A 15,559-nucleotide genomic window follows, 5' to 3' on the forward strand; every position below is an offset into this window, starting at 1 on the left:
GCTGGATCGTCGTATTGATTCCTTTACAGACTGTAACCACCTATCTCGCGGTTGTGAGACGTGGTTATGGCTGAAATTTTACCGCGATTTCGCTGGAAGCGGATGCAATTTTTCAGATTAGCACCCGCTCCCGGCGAAATCCTGCAGTTGTCCTTATGACAAATTTTTAATTATATATATATTTTTTTTTTTTTAAACTGTAAATGTAACTATTATTCCAGTTGAATATTCAATAATTTTAATAAAAAATTCCTCTCTTTGAGCATTCATTTTTGACTAAAAATTTAATTAGCAATTTTTGGTTAAAAAATGCTCTTTTTTTTAAAAACTAGTCTGTTTTGGTTGGAAATTCATTTTTTCCAGTTGAAAGGTAATTATTTCAGTTTTGGTTGACAGTTTATGTTTATTAGTAAAAATTATTTTGTTGTTGTTGAAAGTTCAACAATTTCAGTTGAAGATTCTTTGTTTTAGTTGAAAACGTATATTTTCGGTTTAAAATTCAAATATTCTAGTTGAAAATTCATCATTTTGTTTGGAAAACTTAGCAGTTAGGTTAAAAATGAATGTTTTTCACTAAAAATGCAACTTTTTCATTTTCTCTTGAACATTTTTTTTTTCAGTTCAAAATTTAACTATTTGGTCGAATATATGTCTTCTTTAATAAAAAATTCAAGTATTTCATTAACAATTCATGTATTTTGTTGAAAATTTGTATTTTTTGGTTGAAAATTCACTTTTTTTAAAGCTTAATCTTATTGATTAACCATTCATCTTTTTGGTTGAAAATTCAAGTATTCCTGTTATATATTCATAATTTTAGTTGAAAATTCATATTTTTGGTTTCAAATTCTACTATTCCAGTTAAAGATTCTTAATTTTATTTAAAAAATAATTTATTTTTCAATTTTTTGCTCTGTTGTTTTAAAGGATGCTTAGAATGAACGTCATAGATTAAAATAAATGTTTGCTTTTTACGGCCAATATTAATATTTCACTTTTGTTTGACCGGGAATTTGAAATCGTCCTCCGATTCGCCACCCTGAAAATGTAAATATTGAAAAATCTGAATTTTAACGGGGCAACTTGGTTAACGTGTGGCTTAGAGAGAAGATATTTTAATCCCGCTTTGTCCATATCTCGAGTATTCGATGTATTAAGTGTTTTTCGTTATGTTATCATTTTTCCAAAAAAATAAGGACTCATTATGCGTCACTTATGTTAGGCTTGAACAGTGTGGTGTCCGTTCTTCACGAAAATTGAATAATTATCAAAAAAGGAGAATTTTCGTGGAACGGAAATAAAAAACAGCGGCTTATGATAAAAAAGCCTTTCGGGTTTTATAGAAATTGTCATGTTATACAGATTTTTCCTTTTAATATCTTGGATATTGTCAGTTGAAAATCTTTTTTTTTTTAATCAACGGATGCTCTGCTTCAGTATCTAGATTTCTGTCCCATAGTTCGTGCACTAAGATATTTTTCGGTAATAGCTAGATATTCTGTTTTATTATCTATTTTTTTCCGCGTAACTTTGGAATAAAACAATAAAATTACCAATTTTGCTTCCTCTTTGTATAGGTGGCATTGGCTTTCACATTCAGAGGGCGGTATGACTCCGCGAGCAGCTCATACATCAGTTTACATCAATGAGACTGATTCTTTATACGTTTTCGGTGGTTATGATCTTAATTTCATACTTAGCAATATGGAAGTATATCGCTTTAATACGAGCAAGTGGGAGAATGAACTTGGTTCCATTTTAGGTATATTATCTATTGATTCGTATTTATTCACCTCATTAAATCGTTTGTCATAGCACAGTAATTTGCAACTATTTTTAGAAGGTGCATCTGCAGCTGAGTACTTGGACCCCATGCTGCTCGCCAGCGAATTGGGAGCTGGTGAACAATACGGCCTTCCGAAGACATCAATTATTTGGAAGGTCTTAAACAATATTAAAGCTAATAGTACGTTAAGGACTTCCATCGAGGGTCACCGGTGGCGAGATCACAAAGGCAATCAAGATGTTAGAGGGAAAAATGTCAACATTCGTCCAGATAGTAGAGAGGCAGATGTGATTCAGAGCGCAAGAAGAACAGAAAGCAACATTTTGTCGAAGATAAAACACTCGCGAAGAGTTAGATCACATTATTCACAATTATCGTTAAAAAGGTTTGTCATTATCGTTATCGCATCACATACTTGAAATTTCCAGAACGGATTCTAGCCATAAACTGAGTTGCCAATTTTTGGCAATTTTTTAGCCCTCCCCCAGCCCCCGAAAGTAACGTAGCCTTTAAGTAAAAGCCGATTTTACGCTAATACTGATTTTTGTGTGTATTTATAGCGAGTCAAGTTGACAATATACCAATATTGTCTACGTTGACCGTGTGGTGAATTAAAAACTTCAGTAATAAATTAAAAAGTGATTTTCAGAATTAGTTTTGAAATGTATATAATTGAATTTTATGTGACAGTTAATGCGCGCTTTCTTGAATTTTTGAACTAAGAAAGGTAAAGTTTAAACCAAAAATGGTACACTTGAATTATAAAGTCAAAAATATGAAATTTTGATTAAAAAAGTTAATTTTATACCAAAAAGAGAAGAATTTCCAACAAAATACAAGAACTCTCAACTTAAATTTTCGAACAAAAATGTAAGAGATAAATTTTCAATTAACAAAGTAATTTAAATATATATATATAAAATTTTCAACAAAACAGGTTAATTTCTAACCAAAAAGATGAATTTTTTACGAAAACTTTGAACTTTGAACTAAAATAATGCATTTTGGAAAAAGTACTTCAACTTTAAAGCGCAGTTGTTAAATTTGTGACCAAAATTATGTATTTTCAAACTAAAAATTCAATTTTCTACCGAAAAAAATGAATTTTTAACAAAAGTTAAGAATTCCTAACTAAAAAGTAAAATTTGCAACAAAAAAGATGATTTTTTAAACAAAAAGATTAATTTATTATAAAAAAATAAATTTTCAATAATATTCCAGAATTCTCAATTAAAAACTTGAATTTTTTAAGAAAGAAATTTTTGAGATAGTAGTTTAATTTTAAAATCTATTTGTTAAATTTGTAACCAAAAAGATGAATTTTCAAACATAAAATTCAATTTTCTACCAGAAAAAAAACGAATTTTTAACAAAATCTAAGAATTTTCAACAAGAAAAGATAAATTTTTAATTAAAGATTAATTTAATACCAAAAAAGAATATTTTTTTAAATTCAAGAATTCTCAACCAAAAAGTTGAATTTTCAACTGAAAAAGAAGAATTTTGAAACAAAAAGATCAATTTACTATCGAAAAAGATTAATTTTTTTATAAAATTCAAGAGTTATAAACCAAAAAGTCTAAATTTCAACTAAAACAGACAAATTTTTGATAAAATTAAAGAATTCTCAACTAAAAATTTTTACTTTTTGGAAAATATAATAATCTAAATAACAACAACAGTTTTCACTCAAAAACTTGAATTTTCAACTAAAAAAGACGAATTTTTAAAGAAAAAAATTAATTTGTTCCAAAAAAGTATGATTTTTTAAATAAAATTCAAGAGCTCTCAACTAAAATGTTAAAGACGAATTTGTAATAAATTTAACAAATTCTCAATCAATAGGATGAATTTTCAACCAAACATTTTTTTTCCTTTTTGGAAAATGTAATAATCTAGCTAGATTAGATCAGAATCAACTCCAGAAAAAAAATGTCTAAACAAAAATTCAGAACCAAAAAGTTGAATTTTCAACTGAAAAAGAAGAATTTTTAATAAAAAAAATGAATTTACCACCAAAAAAGATGGTTTAAAAAAATGTTTTCACAGATGTTTTAAAACTTTTACAAAGATTTCAAGGATTTCAAAGATTTTACCAAAATTAAAAAAAATGTCACAAACTATTTCAAATTTCAGACCTCCCCCCCCCCAGTTTTTGTCAAATGTCCACGTTTTGAGACCCCCTGAATCCGAAAAACAGGTTTTTACTAATGTGTCTGTCTATATGTCTGTATGTCTGTCTGTCCCTGAACACGATAACTTTTGAAAAAATTAATCTATTAGATTGGCCTTTGGTACATTCGTTTAGTGTCCTAAACTAAAGGTCAAGTTCGTTAGCCAGCTATCTTGGATAAAAATGTTAAAAGTGAGCACATTTTGAATATTTTTGAGACCACTTTTTCAAAAATTCTCTGCACGGTTATTCATAGTATTCAAAAACTTAAACAATTTATTCCAATGACTTTTTTCATAATATCAAAAATTACCAGAGTTATAGAATTTACAAAATTCCAAAAAACACACGAAAATGAACATTTTAGGCCAAATAACGCACGATATGAAAACAAGTCAAGAGGAGAAAAATGTTGCTTTTTGGAATGTCCTACAAGATTATTATAACAATTTTTTGAATTTTTTTCAAAAATCACTATTTCATATTTTGAGATCATACAAAATGATGTAAAATCCAAAAATTAAATTTTTCTGCCAAACTATGAAAAATAAGGTAAAAAATGAAGAGACAAAAATTGTGCGTTTGAAAAAGATGTCCAGATTTGTTATCAACCACCTTTTGATAGAATGTATAGTTTTGGCTCTAATCATGAAAAACATGATTAACAGTAAAAACCAAAAACATCTTCCCGCTTCGTGGGCACATTCTGATCACAACTTTTATCATTTAATTTCTTTTTCGTCTCGTGTGTGGGGTTTCAAAAAATTTAATTAATAATTTGTTATTTTTTCATGATAATACATGATAATACATTCATGATAATACCGAAAAACAGGTTTTTACGAATGTGTCTGTCTTTATGCCTGTCTGTCTACGAGCACGATAACTTTTAAACAAAATAATCTATTAGATTAGCCTTTGATACAGTCTTCACTCTTTTAGTGTCCTGAGCTAAATGCCAAGTTCGTTGATCAGCCATTTTAGATAAAAATTCTAAAAGTGAGCGTATTTTGAAAATTTTTGAGACCACATTTTTTCATGATTCAAAAAATCTCTGTACACTTGTCCATAGTACTTCAAAAGTAAAATGTTAATTTTCTAAAGCCCTACAAGATTATCATAACAACTTTTTGAATTTTTTCGAAAAATTGATAATTCAAATTTTGATCAAACAAAAAGTAATAAAAAATTGCATTTTGTTGTCAAACTATGCAAGGTAGGGAAAAAATTATAAGACAAACATTATGCACCCAAAAAATATCTACAAATTTGTTATGAATCACTTTTTTATAGGACACGTAGTTTTTGTTTTATTTATAAAAAAAAAAAAAACAGTGAAAATACAAAACTTAAATTTTTCGATACATGAGTAGTTTCTATTTTAATCGTGAATAAGAACATTAAAAATAAAAAATTACATTTTTGGTAAAATGACACAAGATATAAGAGAAAGGTTGTTTAACCCAAAAAAATCTAAATTTTTTTTAAAAATAATTTCCTGATAAAACGCGTGGTTTTCGTTTTAATCGTAAAAAATAACATTATAAATAATGAAATTGAGTGTTTGGAGAAACGGCACAAGACAAATTAAAATATTCATAAGGGTGTATGTTCCAAAACGTAGCTACAAAATTCCCTTCACCTATTTTTTTCATACGGCAGGCCGTTCTTTTTAACTCTTAGCGTACCAAAATTTACCAGTTTTTTTTAGTCTCCAAAAAGGCTTTTTTCTCATTTATATTTTCAAATTCAAAACATGAAAAATAAACAAACATTATGATTCAAAGTATTTAAAGCCCAGTTTCTGAATCAAGGAATTTGATACGCAACCATTCTTTAAAAAATTAAAAACGTAGAAGTTCAATAGTTTTATGATAATATCTTATAAAATAAATATAATATTTAAAAAAATACTGAAATGTACAATTTTCAATTAGTTTAAAAATTTTTTTAAATAACATTTTCATCACAAACTTATTTAAACTAACCACTTTCAAAATAAATGAGTTCTGCATTTTGTACAATCATAATTCAATAAATTCAAAAATGTGTTTGAAATTAATTAGGGAAAAATTAAAGAAACTTCAAAAAAAATTTGATCAAATGCCTCCAAATTTAGGGTGAGTTTTAAAGACTTCAAGATGAATGAAATAAAAACTTTATCGAATGATAGAGTTGGGTAAATTTAGAAGAATGTAAAAAATTTAGGATAAACTAATAATAATTTAGGGTGAATTCAAAATGAATTGCAAAAAATATTTTCACATTTTTTTTAAACGGGACAATGAAATTTTGTATATTTTAATACCAATGCAAGTTACGAATTTCGTTAAAGCCGAAGGAGCTTTAACAGAAGAGAATTCACAATCATTATATTTCTGTTGTCGATACTTTTACCTTTAGTTTTAAATAGTCTGTGCAGAAAAGTCGAGCGTGTAGCGCGAGAGAAATACATTATCGAGCGCGAAGCGCGAGATAAATATACTGTCGAGCGCGAAGCGCGAGAACCAACAGTCGCGCGTCCTAGGCGCCCTCAAACTTGGGAGCTCAGCGAGCCGCGCCCGTAGCGCGCGAGGAGAATGTGCCCGCGAAGCGGGCAGATTTTTGTAAATAATCTTCAAGAGTTCTCAACCAAAAAGTTTAATTGTCAACAAATTGTTTTTTCATTTTTAAAAAATGTAATAATCTAAATAGATTAGTTCTGAACCAATCAAAAAAAAATGATTACTTTACTACTACAAGACGAATTTTTAACAAAATTCAAGAATTCTGAACCAAAAAGTTTAATTTTCAACTAAAACAGAAGAATTTTTAAACAAAAAGAATAATTTACTACTAAAAAGATGATTTTTAAAATAAATCAAAATAAAATTCATAGACGATCCTCAACCAATTTTATGCAACTTGAATTTTATTTGTAACGTTTAATTTCAGTTATCGTCAAACATTGGATCCTAATACTCGATTTAAGAGGTCTGACAATATTACACTGGAGAAGATCACAGAGGGTTCCTTTGAACAAAATATGTTTTATGAAGAAATGTTTGACCCTCAGACGACCACCGAATCAAATTTCGTGGATGATTCGACCGAGCCAAATTTTCAAGAAATTCCAAAGCCAAATCCAAGATACGGGCATGCAGCATGTAAATATCAAGGTTCGGTATTTTCAAAGTTAAATTGATCTTACTCTTAAATGCATACAACAAAAATATTGATACATTCTAAATATATTTCCAGGAGGATTTGTCATATATGGCGGTAAAGTTGAAGATGGTTTTCTGTCAAACGAACTTTGGCATTACGATGTGAGAAAAAATCTTTGGACCTTACGAGCCAAAAATTCACCGTTCTATCCTCCAAGATTGACGAGACATACGCTCACTTTAGCCAGTGATTACATATATCTTTTTGGAGGAAGCACAGTCGATGGAGAATTTTCATCGAGCCTCTATGCAATCAAATTGAATCTGTGTAAGATAATAGTAATTGATTATGTAGTCGGAAATGATTAGCGCTCATGGCAACAAAAATTATCGTTGCTCATAGGAAGTGATATACTCAAACGGTAAATCACAAACTGTATTTTTTTTCCAAAAGTCTACAAGATTTTAACTGCCATGAACGCCAGCGTCGATATCCGGTAATCGTTTAAAATCATACCCACCCGAATCATGATTAATTAATTTTATTATAATTTAGCTGACATAACAGCTAGCACTGAAAGATGGCAAGAAGTAAGACCTCGTGGAGGGAAGGAATTAGATGTGCGAGTTGTGGCGCATTGCACTGTTTATCATCATGGAACCAATTCTTTGTTGATTTATGGAGGCGTGGTAGCAAGTGTCGCTCGCTTTAGTAAATTATCAGACAGAATGTTTGCGTTTCAACTTGATAGAAAAGTTTGGTCTGAGATTCATTATCCACGGGCACATTTACGTGATACTTATGTACCCAGGGAACGAGCTTTCCATACATGCAATATTATAGGTAAGTATTAATTGATTTCATCGCACTTGATCATTAAATTTGTCTTTAAATAGTTTATACAGGTTGGCCACCCACTCGGGATGCCAGGGAAAATGCCAAGGACTTTTGATTTGACAAAAACATATCTTTTAGTAAAAAAATTTATCCAGTCCCTTTAAATGTCACTTGAAACTACATGATATAATACTTATTAATAATATATTAAGCGTACTTAAAATTTCTATAATTTTAATTTTCCATTATATTTTGAATGTGCAGTTCTAAAACAGTTTAATCTTTGAAGCCTTGAAACTAAGGCTTTTTCTTAAATTAATCTTTAGATTAATTTTTGGAGGTTTTGAATTTAAAATTTCACAGTATTGTAGTTTCAATAGTTTGAATTTAATAATTTTAGATGTCAATATAAAGCAATTTCGAATTTAAAAGCATAAATTTTGCAATTTCAAAAATAGAAATCATATAGCAATATTGTCTTGTATTCTCTATCTTAATTTTTAATTTTCAATGTAAAATCTTAAAATTGTCCGATTTTTAGTTGACGATTTAAACTAATAAGTCATTTCAAATTGAAAAATATTTCATGTTCTAAACTTTCCAGAATGAACATTAATTCTAAAGGAATATTTGAAATAAAAAATTTATAAATTTTTTCATTTTTAAAGTTTCTTATTTAAAATTACTATCTATTTCGAAAGGGTTTTTAAAATAAAAATTCAATTCATTTTTCAATTTAGAAAAAGTCGTCTAATCATTTTCAATGTTAACTTGTACTTTTATTATGTAATGGCAATTTAAAATTCTAGAATTTCAGAATCTTTGCCTCTGAAAGATTCGATTTCGTTTTCAATATTAAATTGTCAAATTTAAATCGCTTTTAATTTAAATAACTCAAAGTTTAAAATTCTCAATCTTTAATTATTTAATTTTGAACACTTTAAAGATTTTGAACGATTTCAATTTTTTTGGAAGATTTCGAACATTTCACACATATTTTAAAATATTTTACAAAGATTTCGAAGATTTCAAAGATTTTACTAAATTTTTAACAGATTTCAAATATTTTAATAATTTTAAACGAACACAAAAGATTTTATAAATATTTAAAAGATTTCATAAAAATTTCATAAATATTTCAAATTCGAAGATTTGAACAAGACCAGATTTCATAGACTTCAAAACATTTCAAAGATTTGGAATCACAAAGATTTTACAATTATTTCGAACGTTTCACAGATGTTTTAAAACTTTTACAAAGATTTCAAGGATTTCAAAGATATTACCAAAATTTAAAAAAATGTCACAAAGATTTTAAATATTTTAATGATTTTAAATGAATACAAAAGATTTCACAACTATTTCAAAGATTTCATAAAAGTTTTATAAAGGTTTCAAAATTTCCTAAATATTTAAAATTCAAAGATTTAAAAATGGCTAGAGTACACCAGAGTTCAAAAATTTTAAAACATTTAAAAGATTTTAAACGATTTCAAAATGTTTGAGAATATTTCACAAAGATTTCGAACATTTTACAAAGGTTTAAAAAATTTCACAAAGGTATTAAAACTTTCAGAAGATTTCAGGCGTTTAAAAAGGGTATAGTAAATCAGATCTGTAAAATTTTAGAACATTTCAAAGATTTGCAATGATTTCAAATTTTTTTAGAAGATTTCACACACATTTCCTATATTTCAACGATTTCAAACATATAAAAAAGGTTTCTAAAAATTTTCTTAAATATTTCATAGAATCCATAAGGATTTTAAAAGATTTCGAGAATCTCAAAGATTTCAAAAAGGGTACATACGCCAAAATAAAAAAAATTAAAAGTTTCAAACGAGTTCACATTTTTTTTAGAAAATTCCAAAATACTTCATAAAAGTTTCAAATATTTCAGTGAATTCAAATAAATACAAAAGATTCAGAAAATATTTCGCGTGTGTTTCAAGGAATTTATAAGGATTCCAAAAGTTTTGAAGAATTACAAAATTTTCAAAGGGTTTCAATAAATTTTTAATATATTTAAAGTCTTAATATATTTAATATTAATAAATACGTCAAAATATTTGAACGAATTCACAAAGATTTCAAAGGATATAAAAAATTGCAAAGATTTCCAAGGCAGAACAAAGATTTAAAAATATTCCCAAAGATTACACGAAAGGCGACTTACCTTCGCAAAAACTTAAGAATTTGTTTATTTATGATTCTGCTTTCTTTAGAAATTGTTGGTCAAGAAAAAAATGAAATGTTTAATCTTTTACTAGGATGGTCCTTATTATTTACTCTAGGTGGATTTTTTCTTTAGAATTCCTTTGGCCTCACTCCCGTACTTTGTTTGAATGAACAAAAAAATCATCTCCACCAATTTTGAGCGAAATTGGTTAATATTAACATGTAAAATTTCAAATGAAGTTTTTTTTTTTATTTCATCGGAATCCTTTAGATCTGTACAGTTATGATCTTTAGACTATGCTGAAAAAATATACCTACACGAAAAAACTTTTTGAAATATTTACAAAATGGCGGATCCTTAAATTTAGACCATAATTACAATTTATACAAATAATAAAAAATCTCGTCAAATTCTTATAAGAGGCAGATTTATTTATTAGAAAGCACGTGATGGCAATTAAAATACAAAGTTTTGAGAAAATTCAAGATGGGCGCCGAAATTTTCTTTTCAAACACATTATTTCTTTGTATCTCGGTGACAACTTTTCAGGTGTCACCTAAAATGCTACATTATTGTGAAGAAACATACTTTGTAATGCATGTAAATAGAATTTTGAAAAATTTAAAATGGTGGCTTATGCAAATACTCAAAAACTCGTATGATACAAAGTGTATGATTGGGATTAGATCTCGAAATTTGCACTAAAGTTAAAATGGCGCCTCATTACTATTTTCAAATGTTACATCATTTTTAGAAAATTTGAACAAAATATTAAATACGATTTCAGAAAGGATTTAGTGATTCTCAAAACCACTTGCTTGAAAAGTTCGTAAAGCTGCAGTACACTGGGAATGTTGTCTCTTGAAGAAACATGAAAACTTTTTACCGAATAGTCAGAAATGTTGATTTCTTTGTTATTTTATTAGCCAAACTTTCAGACTTTAAAAAATTTAAGTTTTGAGAATTACTGAATCCTTTCATAAAATGTATTTTATATTTTGTTTAAATTTGTAAGAATTATATAACTTTTTGTAAATAGTCCTGAGGCGCTATTTTTACTCATGTGGAAATTTCGAGGTCTGCTTTCAACCATACAATTTGTAACAATACAATCGACTTTCTTCAAAATTTGAAAATATTTGGACGAAAAGCCTAAAAAATACGAGTTTTTGAATATTTCATAAGGGGCTATTTTGAATCATTCAAAATGTTGACTTTCAAGTATAACAAAACACATTTCTTTACAATAATGTAGCCTTTCAATTGACAACTGAAAAATCGTCATCAAGAAAAAAAGAAATAATCAGATTTTAAAAAAATAGTCAATTTGTAGAATTTCGTCTCAAGGAGTACATTTTTTTATACAGGTAATTACTTGGTGGTTTTTGGCGGATACTCCCATCGTCACAATAAAGAAGAAATTTGCTATGATAATCAGATGTACCTCTATCACTTGGGTTGTCATGCTTGGGTTAGTCATGATGTACTAGGCATAAATGACGCAGGTGAGAATAATGAAGGTACAAAATTATTGATCCCAAATTGAAACCTGTAGTAGACGAAAGTGATTTTTTCAACATGAATATGTTTTTGTTTGTAGAATCTCGGTATCCAAAGCAACAAGGCGTCTTTGCCCATGCCGCTGACGTTCGAAATGGAAATACATTATTGTTGGTTGGTGGCTACCATGGAAATGTTAATGCAGACCTTCTCGCTTATACGTTGCCGCCGATGCTTGCACCAGGAGATCATGATTTTATAGAACCAGAGCAAATTTGCTTACGACACAAAAGTCTAGTCGAATGCGCAGCTAATCCGGAGTGCGGGTGGTGTTCCGCTGATGAGGTAAGATTTCTGGATATTTTGCTTTTGATTATAGACCATCTTTTACAATGGGTTTGTTGCATAAATTTTAAGTAATATATATATTTTTTTTTTACACTGCATAACATTCTAAAAATTGTAGTGCATTTAACAAAAATGTTGAATAATTCATTGTTGAGAAAAAAAAACTTTTTACGAAAAGTATCGAAATCCCGATACAAAAACTCTGTGACTTGAAACGTCACGTCCGAAAACCCGCTTAACCAATCAGAATAACGATCCATTGACTGGCGAAGTATCTAGCAGACAGCTGGCGAAAATTTAATTTACAATTTTTAACAGAGATATTTGTTTACTTGACATTCTTAAAAAGTAGCAGCCCAGTCGTAACCAAATTTTACTAAAAACATACAATTTTGCTTAAAATATAAAACCTAAAAAAAATAATAATGAATAATAGCATTCAAGTCCGAAAGAATGAGATGCTTCCAAAGATAACCTCTAATTTTTGTCAATCATATTTACGGAAACAAGCACACGTTAGTCGGATTTCTTTCGCTTTACATTTAACAAATATAATAATAATGGCAGCATCATATAAAAAAAATGTTTTGTACGTGGTTGCTAATACAATAGCAAAAATGATCCACAAACAATATTTATAAGATTGCATATGGGCACCAAAGTGAGAAAGAAATGGGCCGTTGGAAGAACCGGTAAATATTATTTGTTTTTCTTATTATTTATTTTATTTTGTATTTATTTTACATTGTATTATTTATTTTGTATTTTCATCCCAACTTAGACGTATTTTTCCGTGAAGATCATTTTATAGTACGTAATTTTAATTTTAAATCATTGATTTTATAGTAAGTATGTGTAAACCAACGCATAATAACGCATAATTAGTGAAATTTTAGGCATTTTAAAAATCTTTTAGGCCCTTATTTTTACTTTTAAAAAAGGGTCTAAATAATAAACTATACAATAGGTTATGTTTACTATTTACACACTCAATCGCCAGCGGCCATACTAGATTCCCTCGCCAACCGGACAACCGTGCTAATCAGAATGAAGTACTTCCGAAAATCCGCCGAACCAATGGGCAGAAAATGTTCATTTTTGTGTGTTTTTTGGAATTTTGTAAATGCTGTAACTCTGGTAATTTTTGTTTTCTTGAAAAAAGTCATTAGGGTAAATTGTTCGACTTTTTGAATGCTATGAATAACCGTACAGAGAATTTTGGAATTTTGAAAAAAGTGGTCTCAAAAATATTCAAAATGTGCCCACTTTTTGAATTTTCATCCAAAATAGCTGACTAAAGAACTTCACCTTTAGTTTAGGACACTAAACGAGTTCATCAAAGTGCAATCTAATAGATTAATTTCTTCAAAAGTTATCGTGCTTACAGACAGACAGCCACATTCGTAAAAACTTGTTTTTCGGATTCAGGGGGTCTCAAAACGTGGACATTTAAAAAAACGGGGGAAGGGAGGGGGTCAAATTTTGCACAAAACTAATGCCTTCTCTGATGAGAATGTAAAAAACTTTCTTTCCGCAGTTGAATTATTTTTTTGATATTCTTTTAATGTTCCTAGACGAAACAAATATTTGAAAAAATTCAACAACCCCATGAAATTTTTTTGTAGATTTGTTATGGAAGAACAGTCGGTAGTAATTGTACGACAAACTTACAAACAACACGATGTCCAGGAGTTTGCCCGGCATTGGGTGATTGTCATTCGTGCTTGATTCATGGACAACCTGGCGGAGGATGGGGCACCAATGCTCGCGGTAAAAGTTCTGTCTCAAATAAACTGAATTTAGGTACATGTACATGGTGCGTTCAAAATGCTCGATGTCATCACAAAGATGACAATTATGGTGTGTGTGGCCTTCGAGATGACACACCGTCTCAAATACCTGGCTGGTGGGGACCAAAAGGCACAGAAATCGCAAAGGTTGAAGAGTGTCGTGAAATGGATAAAAGACCTGGACTGACATTTCTCACCTATAAGCCGCCAGTCAACTTTACTCAACCGGACTCAGTGACCATTGTTAATGCTACTACCGTGGATTTTAATGTTCCTTCAATGCAGGGTGCAAAAACTGAGTCTGCTCTAGGGGGGGAAATGATTGCCAGATTGGTCGGTTTTTTGAGACCACCACAATACTTTTGGGAGAGTGCAGTGGAGCATTTGAAAATATGCGTCAGCTACAACAGTGCAACTCTTCATGTTTCCAGGAATGATGACCCGAAGCAATTGGTAAGGGACTGTACTTAAATTGTGTAACAGCTCCAGGGGTTTTTTTTTGGTTTTAAAATTCTTTTTTCCTATTGGGAATGGTTAAACTGCGATACGTCATCTGGTAAAAACACATTCGAACTAGAAATAATAGGTACGATTTTAAAGATGCATTTTAATTTGTGCATAAAAGTGTTTTAACCATTTTTTTTTTAGTTTAAAGTATTTATTGGATAATAAAAATTAGTCTTTATCGGAAACAAAGTATTTTAAATGGAATTTACATATTATACACTTAAAAACCACACTTTTTGACAAAAATATTTTTCTAAAAGAAAAACAATTGTTGTTCTCTTTATTGTGATTTTCAAAAGATTCTAAATTTATGCGGACTTTTTTTGAAGCAAAAATGAACTCAGTAAATTTTTATTAATTTAAACACGAAATATTTACTATATAAAAAACTTATCTAAAAGTTAGGTTGGAATTCGTATTTAAATTCTAGTCTTCTATCATAAGTATTCTTTGCATAAAATCGATAAAATGTGTTCTTATATACATTTAATAAACTTTATTTTAGCTTACTATTCATTGAAACTCACATGAATAATGAAATAACTGTATTTTAAAAAAAAACCTATTACACAAAAATGTGTTTTTTCACTGTATAAGATGTAAATTCTATATAAAACCATTTGTTTTTAGTATCCATTCATTATTTTATACTTCACAAAATAATCTTAAAAACACTTTTATGCAAAAATTAAAATACATGTTCAGAATTGTACCCACTCTTTCGAGTACCATTTTTCGCCAGCACGTGGCGAAATGGTAGACCACCATTCCCAATATAAATTTCATCTTTTTTGGTTGAAATATCAACTATGACACTTTTTTATGGGAATTGATATTTTTAAGTTGAAAATTGAACTATTATACAAAAATTTTAATTATTTTGTTGAAAATTCAAGTGTTTTATTAAAAAGGCACCTTTTATAGTAGAAAATACCTTTTGTTTGTTTAAAATAAAATAATAAATTTTGTATATGGAATACTTTTTTATTCCGTTTATAATGATTGTTTATTATAAATATTACAAAATCGGAATTCTGGTATTTAAATTTGAATGGTCAGGGAAAATGAGAAATTCATTCGAGAAAAGTTATGGAATTTTCAAAATTAAATTTTGCGACTACCTGTGAAAGAAGACAGTAAACCTCGCCAGATTCTTGGATAGAAAATTTGTAATAACAAGTTCGCAAAAACTTTCTCTTCTTTATTCATAATGTGTCCCCTAAGGGTTTACATGACTTCCATTCCTTACAATCTTTCCGTTTACATCTATATATTTTTTACAATCTTATCCT

The 15,559-nt window shown here is 28.9% G+C and overlaps 1 protein-coding gene across 1 annotated transcript in view; it reads left to right on the plus strand.

The window, feature by feature from the left end:
• The window catches only part of LOC117180157 (multiple epidermal growth factor-like domains protein 8), a 54,298-nt gene that overhangs the window by 8,182 nt on the left and 30,557 nt on the right, over nucleotides 1-15,559 (plus strand). Inside the window, exons 5-12 of the mRNA XM_033372506.1 lie at nucleotides 1,578-1,762; nucleotides 1,841-2,171; nucleotides 6,894-7,117; nucleotides 7,200-7,433; nucleotides 7,662-7,949; nucleotides 11,490-11,642; nucleotides 11,723-11,967; nucleotides 13,596-14,213. Of these exons, the coding sequence (XP_033228397.1) occupies nucleotides 1,578-1,762; nucleotides 1,841-2,171; nucleotides 6,894-7,117; nucleotides 7,200-7,433; nucleotides 7,662-7,949; nucleotides 11,490-11,642; nucleotides 11,723-11,967; nucleotides 13,596-14,213 (2,278 nt within the window). The remainder of the gene's footprint in view (nucleotides 1-1,577; nucleotides 1,763-1,840; nucleotides 2,172-6,893; nucleotides 7,118-7,199; nucleotides 7,434-7,661; nucleotides 7,950-11,489; nucleotides 11,643-11,722; nucleotides 11,968-13,595; nucleotides 14,214-15,559) is intronic.

The sequence above is a fragment of the Belonocnema kinseyi genome, chromosome 9 (genome assembly GCF_010883055.1).
Source record: "Belonocnema kinseyi isolate 2016_QV_RU_SX_M_011 chromosome 9, B_treatae_v1, whole genome shotgun sequence".
NCBI lineage: Eukaryota > Metazoa > Arthropoda > Insecta > Hymenoptera > Cynipidae > Belonocnema > Belonocnema kinseyi.